This window comes from Musca domestica, unplaced genomic scaffold, assembly GCF_030504385.1.
Source record: "Musca domestica strain aabys unplaced genomic scaffold, Musca_domestica.polishedcontigs.V.1.1 50, whole genome shotgun sequence".
Taxonomy (NCBI): domain Eukaryota; kingdom Metazoa; phylum Arthropoda; class Insecta; order Diptera; family Muscidae; genus Musca; species Musca domestica.
The window spans coordinates 4,539,872-4,560,428 of record NW_026712347.1 but is presented as its reverse complement, the minus strand read 5'-3'; the positions used below and the strand labels follow the sequence as shown (position 1 = coordinate 4,560,428).

At 37.2% G+C, this 20,557-nt stretch overlaps 1 protein-coding gene across 3 annotated transcripts in view; it reads left to right on the top strand.

Moving 5' to 3' along the window:
• LOC101889302 (neurogenic protein mastermind) overlaps positions 1 to 20,557 on the top strand; it is a 425,563-nt gene that overhangs the window by 146,036 nt on the left and 258,970 nt on the right. For 2 of the 3 annotated variants that reach the window (XM_059128470.1, XM_059128469.1), the window contains one exon: positions 17,052 to 18,366. In XM_059128470.1, coding sequence (XP_058984453.1) covers positions 17,581 to 18,366 — 786 coding nt within the window. In that variant the 5' untranslated portion in view covers positions 17,052 to 17,580. Of the gene's footprint in view, positions 1 to 5,425; positions 5,731 to 17,051; positions 18,367 to 20,557 lie in introns of those variants that run through there. The other variant, XM_011293632.3, reaches the window with a different exon arrangement.

Genomic DNA, 20,557 nt, shown 5'->3' with positions numbered 1-20,557 from the left:
TGCAACAGGGATTCAAGCAAATGAAAAAACAACAACAAACAAATGGCAATAAAAACATGAACTCTGGGCTTGTCAAAGAGCATAGAATGAGTGAGCAAAACAAATACGAAACACACATAATACCCAGTGGTAAAAAATGCAGTGACACTACCTATGGAGTTGGGTTGGTGATTTCATAGACAATGAAAAATACGAGTGTGACCAATTTTAAAATGCGGAGGCTGGGGAAAGAGATCTGAAATCTAGAATAGACTCTATAACCTTTAACTGGTGAGGCGAGATATTTTATAACGTCTAAATTTTACTAAAAAAAACTTTATTATATAGGCTTGTATATTCTACATTACCGGGACGGGCTTAACCTTGAATACCCTCCACCGTTTGGAACGAATTTGGCAATTCTCAAAAACAATAAAATCCGTTAAAAATTCCGTTAAAATCTTAAAAATACGACGACATGGACCTGCATAAGCAACTTTTGTCATAAGCCATTACAATATTCAAATGCGAAACTTAAGAAATCGGTAATAATGCAGATAAAATCATCAAAATGCCGAATATAGAGAAGTACCGTTATATGAGGGCTATACGAAGACGAGGCTGTAGTATTCATTACGAACTTCAAATACCACATTTGAAACAATTGCGGTGGATAATGTCGCTAAAATCATCAAAATACCGAATATCGGGAGGTACCGTTATATGGGGGCTATACGAAGACGTGGACTTACATGGCTAATTTTCAATACCAAAAGTCCTGCAGACATAACATACATTTGAGTAAAATTTTATCAATCTACTTCTATTCGTTCCGAAGCTAGAGTGATTTCCACAGACGGAGAGACATCGCTAAATTGAAAAATATAGGTAGACGCATCGACACAGCTGCTGGGACAATGAACTGTCAAACCAATTTTTGAATTGAAAATGTTGAATGAAAAATTATTTAAATTTGTAAAAATTGTTGAAAAATGTGAATTATAATAACCTCCGAACGAAGTCGTATAAGAAAACATATAAAAATCTACTTATATTTGAAAAAACTTTAATATTTTTTGACATATCAATGCTCCCAAGCGTTGATGCATCGACCTGTATTCTTCTGCCATGGGCAGTGTACTCGTGGTTATGCGTGCTATCTAGTTAGTAACTTTCGTTTTGAGTATATTATTAATGGCTTAGTACATCTTTAATATTTTTGCTACAAATGAAATTATAGACTCTCTTTTGTGTTACGAAAACCCTTCTCGATATATTTTCTGCTCTTTTACTCCCTAGGTTGCTGCATTTTGCTTCGAAATCTCCTCCAAAATACAATATTTAGACACGCTTCGTACAGCACCATATTTTTTATCGATACAACGAAAATTTACGATAACAGTTCTTTTAAAACTATGCAAAAGAACAGTACAAAGCTTAAATAACGATAAGTGACTATTTTATAATAAAATAAAATGTGGTTTGTGTAAACTATTTTGTGACACCTAAAAATTTGGAGATATCTTAAGAATCAAATTGAAAAATATGAATTTTTAGAATGCATAAAGTAAGTAAGTTTTGTTATATTTGCAAAGAGCTAAAATTAAAATTAGAGAACAGAAATTGTTACCATATTCGTTTTCAGTGTTATGCTAGGAACACAATTGGAGCGAACGACGAATTTCGTCCTACGCGGCGACAAAATGAGCCGCGAAAATTCGTCGTATGGAACACAATACCGACGAAATTATAAAACAGCTGATGAAGTTGTTTACTTTTTGCTCATTTGTTGACTACAATGAATTATACAAGAACACATAATTCTTTACGTTCTCTATTATAATTTCACTTATGTCCATCTTCTCTATTATAAATTCACTGATATCCATCTTCACTCAGGCGCAAGTACACAAATAAATAAACAAATTAATTATGTTTTTTTATACGAGTAACAGATAGTAGAGTGACCATAACAAATTTTAAAGTAAAAAGTAACTTTATTTACTAAAACACATAAAATTCGTACAAGTATGGCCACCTTGTACTGTTTTGTTCGCCGGTCGCCGGCGTATGAAATAGAAATAAAGCTAATTGAGTTCGCGGCGACCGACGAAATTTTCGCCGGTGCCGTGATTGTGTGCACTTCCATATACACATATGTTTTATTTTTGACGACGAACATACGCCGCGAAAAAATTCGTCGTTCGCTCCAATTGTGTTCCTAGCATTAGACACGTGTGTTTCAATTATTTACAAGTATGGGCCACAATGATGGGGCTAAGAAGATCCAATGATTTTCGTCGAACCCGAAATGCAACTAGAGTTCTAAACATAACAATAATTTAATATAGTTGACGAAAGATCTGGACTAGAACAGCGACATGTAATTAAGGCCAATAGAAACAGAAATAAAAGAAAACCTTCATCTCTTCAACTCTATCTGGTAAGTCTATCATCCGCTGCTGTTAGAGATTGTTTTGAAAGCAGTAGTATACCTGGAACAAATCAAGCCGAGGGCTGCAATTTTTACCGATTTACCGGCATTTTGACGATATTTCACTCAAAAAAGGGAAATACCGGGAATACCGCCACAAATTGTCTTCCATAATTTACCAAATATATATATTTTTAAAAGCATTCTATTAAATCGGACATTACTAAAGATAATAATCACTTAACTGATTTTATTGAAAAAAATTTTATGCCCTCAGATCAGCATAAAATTTTATATCAATCTAGCGATGCTCGTCCGTCTGTGGAAATTACGATAGCATCCGAACGAAATGAAGTAGGTTGTTAAAATTTTACTCATATAATGGTACCTCCCTATCGAAATTATTCACCGGAAGTGTTTCAGATTTGGTATTTGAAGTTCGTATGGATACTACAGGCTATGAAAGAAAATTGTCTGCGCAGGTCCACGTTTTGGTATAGCCCCCATGTAATGGTACCTCCGCCGTATTTAAATATTTTAATGGCTTATGACAAAAGTCACCTATGCAGGTTCACATCGTCGTATTGGGCCTAATATAAGGGCTAAATTTGGTATTTTTAAGATGTTAACAGAATTTTTAACCGATATTATTTTTTTGAAAATTGCCAAATTCGTTTCAAATGGTGGAGGTTATTCAAAGTTGGGCACGGTCGAACTTACAGCTATTTTACTTCTTTTTAAATATGATTAATAATATTTGGGAAAGATATTATATATTGAGACTATTTGATTTTAATTTAATTTTATTTATATGTTTAAAACTTATTGATCTTGAAAGAGCAATAAATGAGATATTATTAAAGATTTTCCGACTTTTGCTTTTGGAAACCGAAGGGCAATCTTTAGGATCCCAGTACAGAAAGTTAAACTTCCTAACTTTTTAAAAAAATGTTGAAAATTAGGAAGAAAAAATCTGAAATAAAACGTGGAATTTTGCTTTGGCTCTTCCAGTTTTGTCTAAATTCGTACAAAGAATAATTTCCAAATGTGGAACTGATTTTTTGTTAGGTAAACCTTAACAAAACTAAATTTAGAAGCTCACTGGGAAATTCTAAAGATTACCAAAAATTGAATAGCTTCAATTAATTCACCACCAAAATTGGCAATACTTTACACAAAATGTGTAATAAAAAAAATCCGAACACAGAATGAGCATAAAATTCTAAGTCGATTTAACGATGTCCGTCTGTCTGCCTGCATGTCTGTTGAAATCACGATACAGTCCATATTCTTTGACGCAGAGCTTTAAAATATGACACAGTAGTTTGTATTGTGTCTAGGATGATTGGCATTAAAAATGGGATGTATGGGTCCGCGTTCTGTTGTAGCCGCCATATAACGGTATCTTCCGTCATTCGGTATTTGGATCATTTTTGACACATTTTTCGACAGATTTGTCTATAAATTGGTAATTTTAATGGGTTCTAGCTCCCGTGGCAGCACATTGAATATCTAAGTCCCCGTTTTCCTATGGCGCACATATAATGTTACCCACCCGTATTTGGTTTTTAATCCTAGTCACATTTACCCACGAAATAGTTTCAAATTTGCTATATAAGACTCGCAATATATAACAATCCTTGTAGTATAAAATTGTCTATATAGGTTCCCGTTTTGGTATGACTCCCATCACCCACTTTATGGTTATTTTAAAAGTTTATCACGATTATCCAAACGGTCTTATTGGTATTTGTATGGAACACGATTAAATCCAAATACTTCTACGTAAAAATGTTTTCTTTACCCAATGGTGGAGGGTATTAGAAGTTCGGTTCGGCCTTGTTTTTCTGAAAAATTGACGGGTTTTCTTGAAATTCTGTTAGCAGCTCCCTCCCTAACCTCTTATATGAAAAGAAATGAATATATTCCTGACTAGTATAAAATTCTAAGCCGATTTAACGATGTCCGCCCTTCTGTGGATATCAAAGTGGTCAGAAATCGAGTAGTGTAGTTTCCCACAAAAATATTTAATTCGGGCCCACTTTTTGATATATTCCTCATACAGAAGTAACTCCTGGTTTTCGATATTTTGAAATTTTGGCTCAATTTCCAACCAATGGTGGCACATATGAAAAATGTAAAGATTTGTGAAAAATATTCGAAAATGGACATGGCAGTTTGTTCGCTCAGTTCTTGAGAATATTTGGTGGTATCCAACTACTGAATTGACGTTTCGAGTTTATAAAACTAGAAAAGAATGTTTGATTGTGCATCAATTGAAGGTCAAATTTTTAAACATAGTTCTAAGCTCTTTTATTTTCGATATTATTTTCATATCGCTCAATCCAGTAGCTAGAAAAACTATAAAATTAACAGCTTGTTTTTATATCTTATGATGGATGAGGAGGTCCTGATGTATTAAATCTGTCTTCGCAAAACCGTAATGCTGATTTGAAATTAGTCTAAGCTCTCATTGTTGAGTGTTCTTTGCCCAAACCTAAAATTATAGTCTTTCAACTTTTAAAGGGTTTGCACACTGCGAACACCTATGCTAATTGGCCTTCTGTTAGTACTACATCAGCTTAGAGCCTTTGTGATTGCTTAGATTTCCGCATAGAGGACCGAGCTACGGTCCGGCAGACGGAGAGAGATTTTGGTTTCCAGATCCTCAAGAAAAACTTAGTGCCATTCCACACCTTTTCATTTTTAAACTAATTTATCAACAGGAATTTAACCGAAATCTGGGCCAACACATGGTCCATGATGTTTGAATGCGAATTATGAACAACCGTTGTTTTTACCACTGGGTCTTTCAAGGCTTACAATTCAATAACCGCCAAATGAACGAACCTACCCGGCCAACCAAACCATACCACAGACTCTCGCTCGCTCTCTCTCTCTCTGTCTTTATGGCGCGCTCATATCTCACACCAAACTCAAGCCAACCAAACGAACGAACCCCGTTCGACTGTCTGGCCCATTGGCGCGGAGGCACAAACAGCAACCAACAGCCATTCATCCGCACGTCCAGTCAGACAGTCATATATCGTCATTAAAGCGAACTAATCCACTTTTTTGTCGTTTGTCCGACACTGCCGTACCGTAGCCGTAGAGAGTACGAGTTGTTTATTGTTGTGAATTTGTCGAATGCGAGACGAGTGCGAGTGTGTCGTGAGTTTTCAAGATACGCTGCAAACAAACAGTGACAGCCACAGCAACAACAACAAATACACCAACAAAAATAAGAAGAAGAAAAAAAAAATAAAAACACACAGCATTTTCAATGTCTGGCTGACGGGCTGGCAGTCTGTCTGTATGTAGGTTTGTTGTGTTTAATGAATTGTTGTTATTGTTGTATTATGTTATTATTATTGTTGTTGTTGTTGGTGTAGTACGTACACCTTTGCTTCTTCTTCCACATCTTCGTGTCGTTGTTCTGTTTTGGTTTCGAATGTTTTGTCGCCGTCGTCGTTGTCGGTCTTGTACATGTGCGTGCCGTGACCGTATCGGTGTCTGGTGGTTTGTTTGAGAGTGTGCGCGCCCCTGTACATGAGTGTGTGCGTGTGTGTGTGGTGCTTTGTGTCAGAGTGTGCGTGCATGAGTGTTTGTTTTACTTACGGTTTCCCCGTTTACAATTCAATTTCGTAGAATTATTTTTGATTATTGTTGTAGTTTCGAGATACATTTTGACGAAAAAGAAAACCAAGAAAAGAAAGAAAATTAAAGCAGAAAACAAAAAACGGAGAAATGAAAAGAAAACTCAGCACAAACAAACGGGAAATATCAACTAAACCCAGGAAAATGTGAAAATATCATCTCAAAACAAAAAAAAAGAAACATAAATTACAGAAAATAATGTTTGAATGCTGTTTGTGTTTGCATCAGCCTTTTAATGTTAACCGGTGTTGTTTTCTGTTGTTGTAATTTGTTGTATTAAAAACAACAAACTGTGGTGGCATCTGTGTCTACCACCAAATGTCGATCGATAAATGTTGGAAAATAAAAAAAATCCTTTCATAAGTGTTAACCCTCTTAGAATAAAGGATAAAATAATTAAAAATAAATTGAAATTAAATGATTAAAAATTAAAAAAAATAATCTTGACACAAATGATAAATAAATAATTTTGTAACTTCTGTTTAGTGATCCAAAAAATAAAACGTGTGCCCAATTGTGTCTGTCTGTCTGTAAATACCCAGTGTTGCGTTTGCGTGTTCCAAGGCAATGTTGCAACTTTTGCCCATCAACCGGTAACTCACTCGTGCCAGATGTCACGTAAAGCGCCGCCCCGTACCCACTTCAAAAAGTCTTTACATTTGGCTTGCAAATTTTTAATGGGGCTGTGAAACAAACAGCCATCCTTGACTACAAATAATTTAATTCACTCAACGGTTAATTAATTTGTGAAAGCGTTCAAGTGGTAAAATATTAAAAAAAAAAATACAAATACAAATAAAGGTTATCAAAAATTGTATAAATTCCATTGTTTTTATAGAGTTATGGAATCCTTAATACCGAATTTTAATATAAGGATTGTAGATACAAATATATTCTGAAAGAATATTTTATTGTGTGTTTATAAGAGCACTGTTCCTTATTCGGCTCGAAACGATCAAATGTTGTGTCGTGTGAGAAGTTAATATTCTTCCAGAAAAATAAAAACCCAAAGGTGAACTTGTTTTAATATAAAGTCATGGTAGAAGAATATAGGTAGGTGCATCAACGCTTGCGGATATTGATATGTCAACATTTTAATTTTTTTTTGTCAAAAATAAGTACATTTTAATATATTTTCTTATACGATGCAAATCGGAGGTTGTCACAATATTCATTTCTCAACAATTTTTACAAATTTTAATAATTTTTCATTCAACACTTTCAATTTCAAAATCGGTTTGACAGTTCATTGTCCCAGCAGCTGTGTCGAAGCGACTACCTGTATTCTTCTACCATGTATAAAGTGATATGAAGTGACCGTTTATTTAGATGTTATGAGAGTTTTCAACCCGAGTTGACAGATTACCTTTACCCTAACAACTAAAAAATCTGTAAGTTCAGCCGAGCCGTACTTTGAATACCTTCCACCATTTGCAACGGATTTGGCAATTTTCAAAAAAACAATAAAATTCGTTAAAAATTCCGCTAAAATCTTAATCTGTCATAGTATCCATTACGAACTTCAGATACCAAATTTGAAAGAATTCCGGTCAATAATTTCGCTAAAACCATCAAAATACCGAATATCGGGAGGTACCATTATATGGAATATACCAAAACATGGACCTGCACAGACAATTTTCTGTCATAGTCTGTGGTATTCATTACGAACTTCAAATGCCAAATTTGAAACAATTTCGGCCGAAAATGTCGCTAAAATCATAAAAATACCGAGTATCGTGAGGTGCCGCTATATGGGAACTATACGAAGACCTGATTCTGCACACAAAATTGTCTGTCATGGGCTGTAGTATCCGTTACGAACTTCAGAGACCAAATTTGAAACAATTCCGGTGAATAATGTCGTTAAAATCATCAAAATACCGAATATAGGGAGGTACTGATATATGGGGCCTATTCGAAGATCTAGACCTACATAGACAACTTTCTGTAATAGGCTGTAGTGTCCATTATGAACTTCAAATACCAAATTTGAAACAATTCCGGTGGATAATGTCGCTACAATCATCAAAATACCGAATATCGGAATGTGCCGCTATATGGGGGCTATACGAAGACGTGGACCTGCTCACACAATTTTTTTCATAGGCTGTAGTATAGATTACGAATTTCAAATACAAAATATGAAACAGTAAAAATGTCGATAAATTCATCAAAATACCGAATATCGGGAGGTTTCGTTATATGGGGGCTTCCGATGGCGTGGGGCTGCATCATTTTCTGTCATAGTCTGCAGTATCCCTTACGAACTTCAAATATTAAATTTGAAACAATTCCGGTTAATAATGTCGCTAATATCATCAAAATACCGAATATCGGGTGGTACCGTTATATGGGGGCTATACGAAGACGTGGACGTGCACAGACAATTTTCTGTTTTAGTCTGTAGTATCCATTACGAACTTCAAATACCAATTTTGAAACGATTCCGGTGAATAATGTAGCTAAAATCATCAAAATACCGAATATCGGGAGTACCGTTATATGGGAGCTATACCAAAACATGAACCTGCACAGACAAGTTTCTGTCATAGGCTGTAGTATCCATTACGAACTTCAACTATCAAATTTGAAACAATTCCGGTGAATAATTTCGCTAAAATCATCAAAATACGAAGTGGACCTGCACATGCAATTTTCTGTCAAAGGCTGTAGTATCCATTACGAACTTCAATTACCAAATATAAAACAATTCCGGTGAAAAATGTCGCTAAAACCAGCAAAATACCGCATATTGGGAGGTACCGCTATATGGGGACTATACGAAGACCTGATTCTGCACAGATAATTAGCCAAATTATAATTGTTTTTACCAAAGTTAATTTTTGGTCGCAAAGGACTTGTATTGATACACTTGGCAAGTAGATATTCCCTTCATCTAGAAACTCTGTTCCAATAAAAGTATTAAACGAGCAAAAACGAAACTATTTTCGAAGGGGCCGAACTTTTTATAACCTCCACAATGATATACTTATATAACCTAAAATATTTAGTTTCCTTTTTGAACCCAAAAGTCCAATTTTCCGTTACATTGGGAAATTGTAACTAAAAAGTGCCCGAAAAGATAATTTCATTTCGAAATTCAGACAGAAATCCGAGAATCAGAAGGTACTCTTATAAAATCCGATTTGTCGTGTTACAGCTCGTTTGGTTGAAAATGTTGAACGAAAACATGGAGCAAATATTTCATGGTGGACTCATTTCGATTAAAAATACCCACCTCAGTACTTTCTATATTTTACCCTGTCAAATATTTTATCTTGACATAGAAAACAATATCCTATCTCTGAGTTCTACATGGGTAAGGAACAATGGATTTTTGACTTAACATTTTGACAATGATGTGCCGAAAGTATAATTTTGAAAAAAAAAAAAATATAAACATATGATAAAGAATACATGAAAATTCTTCACTTCATTCTTTCTTTCCAAAATACCGAAAATCAGGAGCCACCCTTAGTTGAAATTTACCCTAGGCAGTTATTATTTCCGCAATTATAGACGCATGTTTTTGAATAAAAAAAGTTTAATTTAAAGAGTTTTCTTCACATCTCCTCACCTTGCCTGTTACTTACTTACCAGTCGAGTCGAAATTAGACCTACTGAAAATTGCCGTAGATTCAGTTTGAAATTGTACCCAACAATCTCAAAAAAAGCAGTAAGAAAAGCTCAAAAGTCGGACGGGGCCGACTACATGATACCCCACACCACTATGCCTATTTAGTAAAAATCGGATGAAGATATATATCGAAGGTATATATGCAAATCTGAACTGACTTCGATACAATTTGGCAGAGGTATTTTCGAGCAGTATCTGATGCCCGGTATCAAAAATCATATTACGTATGTGAGAGACTGTAACACCAAATCGGATGAAACATGTATACGGGAGCTATAGTTATATCGTAACCGATTTTCACCAAATTTGTTGTAACTGCTTCTAGGTTGTAACCAAAATTCAGGTCATTTGGACTGATATTGGCCAGTTAGTGTACAATTAACACGAAATCGGTTGAAGATACATATGGGAGCTATATCTAAATTTGAACCGATTCGCCCCAATTTCAGTTGGACTATACAAATATTGTTTTGAAAATTTCATTTCAGTCGGATAAAAACATGCATAAATCGACTCAGAAAGTGATTCTATGAAGATCCTCAAAAGTAACTGTAAGTCCATCTCGCTTCCTTCTCCATGTTACAAACAAATGCACAAAGACATAATACCCTTATCACTATGTGGTGTAAGGCATAAAAAGGAAATCAGGACGTACAATTATATGGAAACTATATCTAAACGTGGACCGATAAAGTTTATTTCCAACTATGCTAGAGATAGTACCAACTATTGTATTAAATGTCATATCTTGACATAAATTAAGTCGATTCTCTCATGATTTCAATGATTTTAAAATTCGATTTCAAAAATCGATATGAAACCTTATGATGATATATTTTCTCTTTATACCCTACACCACATAGTGGTAAGGGTATTATGTCTTTGTGCATTTGTTTGTAACATGGAGAAGGAAACGAGATAGACCCATAGTTACTTTTGAGAACCTTCATAGAATCACTTTCTGAGTCGATTTATGCATGTCAGTCCGTCTGTCCGTCCGTCCGTCTGTCCATGTATTCTTGTGAACAAAATGCAGGTCGCATTTATTATCCGATTGAGATGAAATTTTGCAAACAATATTTGTTTGGCCCAAGGACGAACCCTATTGAAATTGGTGAGAATCGGATAAAATTTAGATATAGCTCCCATATATATCTTCATCTGCTTTCGGGTTAAATGTGCACCAAATGTCCACTATCAGTCCAAATTACCTGAATTTTGGCACACCCAACCGTTTCGGCCTAGAAGCAAGTATATCAAATTTGGAGAAAATCGGTTCAGATATAGCTATAGCTCCCATATATATCTTTCATCCGATTTGATCTTTAAGTCCCTTACATTCCTACTATGCACTCCACAACCGTGATATTTGGTACCAGGTATTAAATGGAGCACAGAAATAGCTGTTTTAAATTTTATCGAAATCGGTTCAGATTTGGATATAGCTCCCATATATATCTTCATCCGATTTCGTGTTAATTGTGCATCAAATGACCAATATCAGCCCAAATGGCATGAATTTTCGTACATAAGACCGAATTCAGTCTAGAAGCTAATACGTCAAATTAAAAGAAACCCGGTTCAGAGATAGCTATAGTTCGTAAAATGCACGATAGAATTAGATAGATTTTGATTTTGTACCAAATATCTCATAGAGCTCTGAAATGCCCTGTATAAACCTTTTTACGAGAGCTCTACTAAGTATGCACAGTGGTGTAGGGTATCATATAGTCGGCCCCGCCCGACTTTTGAGCTTTCCGTACTGGTTTTTTTTTTGAAATCGCAATGACAAATTTAAGATACCCCCAATTTTGTGGGAATAAAATATATTTTTCTTGCATTATACCTCTTTACCAACTTCAGTTGTAATGTCCCTCAAAAGTTGCCCTTGATCTATAACTGCCACAATGTATAGTCGCATCTTCCATAAAGCCTAGTCCCCCCAAAACCGATTGACTTCTAATCATGAGTGATCTCAAAACAATGTCAAACGAAGGAAAGTGTATTCATTAATCTATCTATGCGGGTACCTACGTACCAATATTTTTCTTTTTTGTTGTTGTAACATTAGGTCAATAACATGCACACGAGGAACACGAACGCGAACCTTATTATTCGAAAGGAAATTTTAACCGGAAATTCCATTGTTGTTGGTTTTCCATTCAGTTTGTTTACATTTTTGTATTCAAAATCCACTTTGTGATCTTCATCTTTCATTCTTTCTCGCTGTTTGTCTGTCTGTCTCTTTTAATATGACAATCATCACCTTCTTTATCAGCGACAAGAGCAATAGCAGCAGCCGCAGCCGTAGCCGTAGCTGTAGCAATATCGTTTTTGAATGCAAAGTAATTTTTGTATTTTCACGGTTTTGTTTTGCTTTTCGCTTCTCGTTTTGTATGTTTTCATTTCGATGTTCGCATGCGAGCCAGTGAGCAGCGAACGCAAGTTGTTGTTGTTAATTTCAATGCCTTCAGATTCGATTGACTTCGAACCAAACCAAATCATCGACCAACCAACCGATCAACAGCAAACCAACCAGCCAGACAGCCATCCAACCGACCGTTCATGCCATGTGTCATCATACCTACATACATAAGTGTGTATGTTTGTTTGTATGTACATTCATACGTACTCGACTATATGGCGAACAATACATGAACATGTACGCACGACCGCCAACTGATTCTTATCAATTTGTTCAAATCTTGACATTTTTTATGGCTTTTGAAACAAATGCGGAAATATCTGACAAAATATCGGTCATAAATGTCGCAACAAAAATCATTATTGGTACATATCTGTATATGTATGTATGGATGTACATATGTATCAAAATTCGAGCAACAATTTCAGGGTTTAATCGTTCGATCTGAAAAAATAATGAATTTAATTAAAATAATGTTAACAAAAAAAATTATAAAAAATAAAAAAATCAATGAATTTTAAATGAATAATATCGTTGAGTACCTGCATGTGGACAAGGTATTAAAAGTTGAAATCTTCAAAATACTTTGTATTGGAAGAAACCCTTTATTTATTTATGAAATCTTATAAAGAACAAGTAAAAAATAAGTATGTTCAATCGGACCGAACTTTGAATACCCTCCACCAAATAGAATAAATTTAGAAGTTTAAAAAAAAGAAAACCGTAAACAATTCGCTTAAAATCTTAAGAATGTTATATTAAGGTCCAAACAAAACGTTGATGTGCACAGGCAATTTTTGTCGTTGCCATTATACAGTATTTTTTGCTTACCTGCACAATCAAAAATTGCACGACAACTTGTGCAGCAATGCCCAAAATGCAGGTAGCTTCATTGCATTTATCTGCACAATGAAGCAGGTATCTTTAATTTTACTTACGTGCACAAAAAGTGCAGGTATCTTTAATTTTCTATTCGTATGTATTTGAGCATCAGTGGTGTTTTATCCAACATAACCATCTTTTAGTGTGGGAGAGGAAGCGAGAATATGTTTTTAATGCATGATCTTTTCTTGTGTTGTTATTGTTTTTGCGAATACAAAAACAAAAACGAAGTGGTAGTTTTTAGTGTCTTTTTTGAGTTTGCAAAAAATTTTCTTGTGCAGATAAATACAACTTTTGTAACCAAATTAAAAAAAATTACCAAATTTTCGAGGCAGGAATGTCCAATGTGCAGCTATCGATTGGGTACTTAAATACAATTCAAATAAAGGGATTCAAAAAAAAAAAAAAAAATGGCATAAAAAAAGTTTTTGGTCTGCAAAGGCCAATGCGCAGCTAATGTTGATGCAGGTAAATAGAAACCACTGTATTATTCAAATACGAAACTTGAAATATTTCCGAAAAGTAATGTCGAAAATACTGGATATAGTGAGGTACAGTTATATGGGGGCTATAAGAAGACTTGTACTAGCATAGATTATTTTCTGTCATAGACTATAGTACCCATTACGAAGTGCATTACGAAATTTGAAACCATTCCGGTGAGTAATGTCGCTAACATCATCAAAATACCGACTATTGGGAGGTACAGTTAAGTGGGGGATATACCTAAACGTTAACCTTATAGCTCATCCTCATAGCTCCTGCAGACCAAACACACATTTGAGTAAAATTTTATGAACCTACTTCAATTCGTTCGGAAGCTAGAGTGATTTCCACATACAGGCAGACGGACGGACCTAGAATCTGAGTCACTAGACACTGTAGTACCTTTTCCCAGATCAAATCCATCTGCCACAATATTATTTCTAAAAGAAGCCGAAACGAGACACTTGATGTAGGAAATGAACATCGGTATACCTGTGTGTGGTTTTTAATTGAGCCTCTATTTTGCGGTCTATCTCACAGTGGTTTTAGTACCGGCTGAATACAATGCGTTTACCAACAGCCTCACAAAAGTGAGTACCAATTCGCTCGCACGTATTTGGACGTGATTACCTCCTTGGTTAGGAGCGGAGCCTATCTAACCCCCTGCCTTTCCATGGTTGAGGCACGCGGATGATAATACAACTCCACATTCTTCCCGAATTGGGTATGAATCACAGCCACCGCCATGCTCCCACAAGGGGGCCAACATCAACTGCCAGTCTAATTTCAAAAATAATACCCATATTTGTTAATCTACTTCTAAAGAGGTCAACTACGTCTACTTGTCCGCACCCTAAGTGCTGCCGGTTAGCGCCTTGAGGATCTTGTTCCTATATTTCATTTTGTTGCTGATAGCTGTGACCCCTGGTATTATATTTCAGCTCTGTTCTCATCTTTGCAGACCATGTGGTAAAGAGTATGGCCGTTGATTTAGTGGCGGATATTTTTATATCACTGTTTCACTCTACGGGGTTTGGGCTTCTTATTCCGGGATTCCACGGAGACACAAGCGAAATTGGTCTGTAAGATTTGCATTTTCTGGCATCTTTGCCTGGCTTCAATAGCGGCATCAATCAGGCCCATTTTCAGGGCTTCGAGAACTATGTGGCTGGCTAACGACAGGTTGGGAACTTTTGTCAGGTATTCAACTCCCTGCGTATTCAGCTGTTTCCACATTGAGACTCTGTCTGAACCCTAACGATCAGGATGACTTAGCGTTTCGGATGACATTTGCAAAATCACCCATCGTAAACTGTAGTGGTGCCTCCTCGGCAGGAAAGGGTCTGACAGCCACCGTTGCGTCGTTGAAAGAGACTGACGTCATATTATCATTTTTTTAGAGGTTCGAGAGCGTTTTAACTGTAACCCACAGCTACCTCATATCGGTTCCAATGTTTCCAGTACCAACCGGTTAACTTTCACTGTCAATTCACTGATTCTGTGATCAGTAGGTTTGGAACGATGATATCATCTCGCTCATTTGCAGGTCCCGCGTGTCTCCGCTGGGAAACAGAAACGGATGTTCCTGCCTTGTGAACTGTTACATTCTCTTCTTATTCGGGTGGTGGCCACGTTTACCGTGCAGAATGTGGAGCAGTCAATATGTTCTTCCTGCGCTGATCTCCTCCGCTCATTAACTAGGACGGAATGCCACAACTCATTCAGGTATTAAAATTGTTGGCAAATAACGCGGTTCACAGCTTTTAATCGGCGGGATATACACATTAAGCACCTCTACCTCGATAGTCCTACACTTGACTGCTACCACCATACATTCCATGGATGGATCACTAGAGACTAGCTCAAGCGAGAGATAGGGCTGTATTGAACACAGTGGTGTAACAAGAACGGTAATCTCCGACCTTCACTTTAGGTGCGATCCTTTCTGCATCAGAAAGGCAGGTTTAATTGAGCTTGGTTTCGTGCATTGCTGCGATTCAAATATTCCGAGCAATTTGCCTTTGGTTCTCTATCAATCATCGATGAAAACGGCTTGGTTGCTGGTTGAAACCAGCTATAATTTTGTCTAGGATCCAGTTCTTGACTGGAGGCTAAAGGTCTATCCTCGGATGTGTCGACTTGCGAACGGCGTATGAGCTTAACAACAGCAAAAGTCGATGTACAAATCTATTACTAGCTTTAAAGCTGTTACTAAACCATTTAAAAAAACTGCAACCAACTTCAGACTGCTGTCATTTATAAGCCACTCGTCCGACAGCTGTTAAAGTTATTCCAGTGACAGCTGATTATATTGTTTACAAGCGTACAAAGGCATATTGGTGAGAACTTTCCAGAAAAAAAGTTATTCGTGATGGAATTTAAGCGTGATAGTATGATTTCTTTATATTTGGCTGGAAAACCACAAGAGCACTCCAGCATTTAAATGTGAATAAATCTTTGGTGTCTCGTACCATCCTTCGTTACCATGATACTGGTAGCGTAGCCTGACGTCAAGAAAGTGGACGGAAAAACAGCAACATCAGCAGAAATGGTTCGAAAAGTAAAGAAGCCACTTGATCGAAACCCGCGTCACAGTGGCCGAAAAATGGATCATGATCTGAACACATCGCAATATTCCATTCGTCAAATGTTGAAAAATGAGCTCTGGGTAAAGCCATTGAAATTCCAAAAAGTGCAAGAACTTACACCGCAACAGAAAATAACAGTTGCTTCGCTTGGCCGAAAGTGCTGAACTGCCGAATTTTGTTTTCTCCAATGAGAAAACATTCGTTGTCCAGCAGTTTGTAAACAAACAAAATGGTCGTGTTTACTTGCCAAAGAGGTCAGCTGAAAGTGTGCACCTTCGGTTGGTCACCAGAACTCAAGCGCCGACCATGGTGTGGTGTGGGCCGCCATAACAGCATATTCGACCGTGGCATCAGAAAAAATTTTGGCCGCTGACCTTGGACATTCCAACAGGACTCAGCACACGCCAAGAATGGTTACAAAATGGGGTTCCTTGCTTCATTTCTAGCGCAAAATTGCCATCAAAACCTCCGGATACCAATCCGTTGGACTATTGTGTCTGGAGTTTTTTGGAAAGCAAGGTTGGCACTAAAAAATACCAAAGTGTCGATCACCTCAAGCAAGCGCTTCGCCGGGAATAGGCCAAAATACCGCAGAGCAACATTCGGGCAGCGTGTGACGGTTTCATTGGCCGTTTGGAAGCCATAATTCGTGCCAAAAGTGACCAATTCGAACAAATCTAAACTTATTCTAAAATTTGATGCTATTTCCGACATTTTTTGCTTCCATTCAATAAAATTAAAAAAAAAAAAATGTAAAAAATATGGCGTTTGATTTTGTTGCAGATTTTTTGTATCTCACCCTGTACAAATCTCTAAGTAGCTTTAAAAAGATCATTATAAGCTGTTAATAAATCATTTCAATATCGTATATTTGTCCACAATAAAGATAGCCTGGTTTATTTTTTTTCGAAAAATGTATCCACCCAATAACTGTGTAACTAACTTTTTTTTATTTTGCAGATATTAAAAAAATGACGTCTAATTGTACAATAATAATATTTCCACCATGTACGTTTTTCAATGTAAATATATCGAGTAAAGCTTACAATAAATAAGACGCCCTCCCAGCCAGAGTAAAGATTAAAATGGACTGAGGAACATCTTCTTAAAAAAGGAAGTCAAAACAAACAAGACAAAGTCTAAGCAATAAATGACGGCCTAAGAAAAATCAGAAGCAATCCAAGAATCTTGAAAAAAAGACAAGAAACTTCAATAAAATATTAAAAACAAACAACTTGCCCAAAGACAACCTAGAGTATTATTTAAAAAAAGAAACTACTACAACATAGAACAAAACCTCAAATGATTGAAATTGTAAAATAAAAATTACTTACAATTTATTAAAAAAATTAACAGCCCTAACTTCGTTTCTACGCCACGGCGAAGTTTTGGCAGAATATAATTAGATACACATAAATAGTTGGCGCCCAATTGAAAATCCAGCAGCAGCAACAAAGAGCAACAAAACGTTGAGGAAAATTTGTTCTTTATGGATGCAGGAGGTCTTCCAGTGTACCAGAGCGCCAATCAGGCAGCCGCCCAACAACAACAGCAGCAGCAGCAACAACAACGCCACCAACAACACCAGCAACATCAATTGAATATTCAATTGCAGCAGCAGCAACATTTGCAACATCATCAACAACAACTGCAGCAACATCAAAACATCAGCTTACATTTGCAACAGCAGCAGCAGCAACAACAACAACAGTTACAGGCATCACAGCAACAACACGTTCACAATGTGCAACAGCAACAGATCCAGGTGCAACAGCAACAACAAACGCAACGTTCGCCCTATCATCAATCAAATGCTGCAACAAATTCCAGTCCAGGATGCGCAATTGGCGGCGGCCTTGGACCTGGCGGCAACGGAACTGGCGGCTCTGGCCAAACAAACACAAATTCGGGCATGCCCTCGCAACAGCAGCAACAACAGCAGCAGTCTCAGGGCCTTAACAACAACGGCCTCAATGCCGTGCCCTCGCCCCAGGGCGGTGGACTCATGGGTGACATTGTGCCACCGAAACGCCAACAAATGTTCGAACGTTTGCGACGCCGCATGGAAAATTATCGACGCCGTCAAACCGATTGTGTGCCACGCTACGAACAGACATTCAGCACGGTGTGCGAGGCACAGAATCATGAGACGAGTGCTCTGCAGAAACGCTTCCTCGAGAGCAAGAACAAGCGGACGGCCAAAAAGACGGAGAAGAAACCCACAGAAAGCGCCACAACAATGTTGTCCAGCAATCTGCAAAGCAGTGTTCATGTGGTAAGTCGGAATGAGATTTTTCCTGAAAATTTTTATATTATTCTGCTTTGATTTTATGGGGAATTCATATATGGCTTCGGCGGGTGAAACTTCGAACTGAAAATGGTTCTCGTACATTATTTTTTTTTATGAAAATGTCTCGTAATGAATCTCCTCGAGAGAAAGAAGTTGAGAATGAGTCGAATTCATTCCAGACCGAAGTGTTGGTGTTTTAATGACAAGGTCATCATTCTTTACAGCTGATCAGTCAACGGCTCCCAAACAAGAGAAAGCGAGGATTTGGGTAACCACACTAACAAAACGTTCTCGAGGTGAATCTCATAAAATGTCACAGATGTCCTTGAGAGAATGAGTCGCATCTATTCCAGAGCGATGTACTTTTTTCCCACCGTTTGTCGGCATCTGACCACTCAACGGGCCCAAGACTAGAGACAGCGAGAATTTGGGCCACAAACTCTCTCGAAGAGAATCTCATAAAATGTCACAGAAGTGAGATCATGTTTTTCTCGAAGATTTCACAGAAAAATCCTGTCGAACAGGATGAACACGATATTTCTCTCACTCCCTTCCCCTCTATGTTTCGAGAAAGCAATATCGCTCAGACGGTCTTTGATAAACAACCACCTTCTTTCGCTGAACATTCGCTCATGACCAGGGTCTTGAATATCTGTCGAATCTGACTTTCTTATGAAATTTTTCTTTTTCTGTCCCGTAGGGGACTGTTAGTTGGATGCTCTCAGATCACTGCGTCTCAGAGACAGTAATTCTAAGAAGGATTCTCCGCCTCAGGGAGTTGTTCTCCTGTTTCTTTGATGAGTGATAAGGATTACGGGTTATTGGATGTCAAGCGTTAAAAGAGACTTGATCCTGTATTCACTGCTTCTGCATTAGTTTCTTTATTTTTTTTATTCTGTTTTTTTTTTTTTTTGATTTACAAGCTTCTCGGTGTTTAAGGTTCAATTTTGACGACAATTGCCAGTCGAACGTGATCTGAAATCTTTATTTGATAAATTTCCATAAATTTGACTCGGAAGACCGATTTTGAAAAGGCTTTTAAGGTATTTGTTCTTAAATTGGCCTTCATATCCACTCAGTTCTTGGTAATTGATAATCAAAAGTGATCTGCAACCTATAATTGGTAGATTTTAAAAATATTTGTTTGGCTTTAGTTGAGCTGTGGCCAGGATCGATTATTGAGGTTGTTTTCGCCGTGGGAACTTGTTTAATCCTCCGGCAATTCTCATTCAATCAACCCTTGAAGATCTAAGATTCATGACTATCTTACATCTCTGCTGCTCGAAACGAGTTTCTAGACGCCGCATTGCACCAAAACAGGGGCTTCTCTATAGCGTTTAGGTTTACATATCTAGGAACTTTTGTGTAATCTGTGGCCAGGATCAATTTTTTAGGTCGTTTTTGCGGTAGAAACTTGTTGAGTCCTCCGACAATTTTCATTCAATCAACCCTTGAAGATCGAGGTTTATCTTCCCTAAATCTATGAGTGATCACTATATTATATCTCTGCTGCTCCATGGGTCACAGCACCCAGCTGAGAAGACAATTCCACATCGAAACGAATTTCAAGACGCCGCATTGCGCTAAAACAGGGGCCTCTCTATAGCGTTTAGGTTTACATATCTAGGAACTCCTGACATGCACACCGGTCAGACTTCGAAACTATTACAACCTATTTTTGTTCTCTATAGTCAGATCCTGACGGGTTTCCTCATACTCACACACACTCTATTTTTGTTCCATACAACTCTAGGCACGAAAAGGGAACAGTCAGATCTCGTAGCCGAATTACTTCCAGTTTTTGTCACATCCTCCAGGTAACCCTCCTTGGCAAATATATGCTCCTATTGTCAGGCTAGATCTATATATCTAGGGTCTCCTGACACTCGTTCCGATCAGACATCGAAACATCTACTATCTGTTTTTATATCATACAACACAGGACTGGTCATCCAAAATGAGAGAAAGTTTTAGGCATGATAAGGGAAAAGAACGACAAGTCATATACTGGTGGAGCAGTCTATTAACCAGGTTTACATGGACGTAGGTTTCTCACTGCAAGGAGCGAGGTCAATTCAACTCTTCCGTTCTGCTGCTGGCTAACGAAGTGTCCCCGACAAAGATTAATTGAGATCTCCAGTTTTTGTTCCATCAATTAAATAACCTTTCGTAGCAA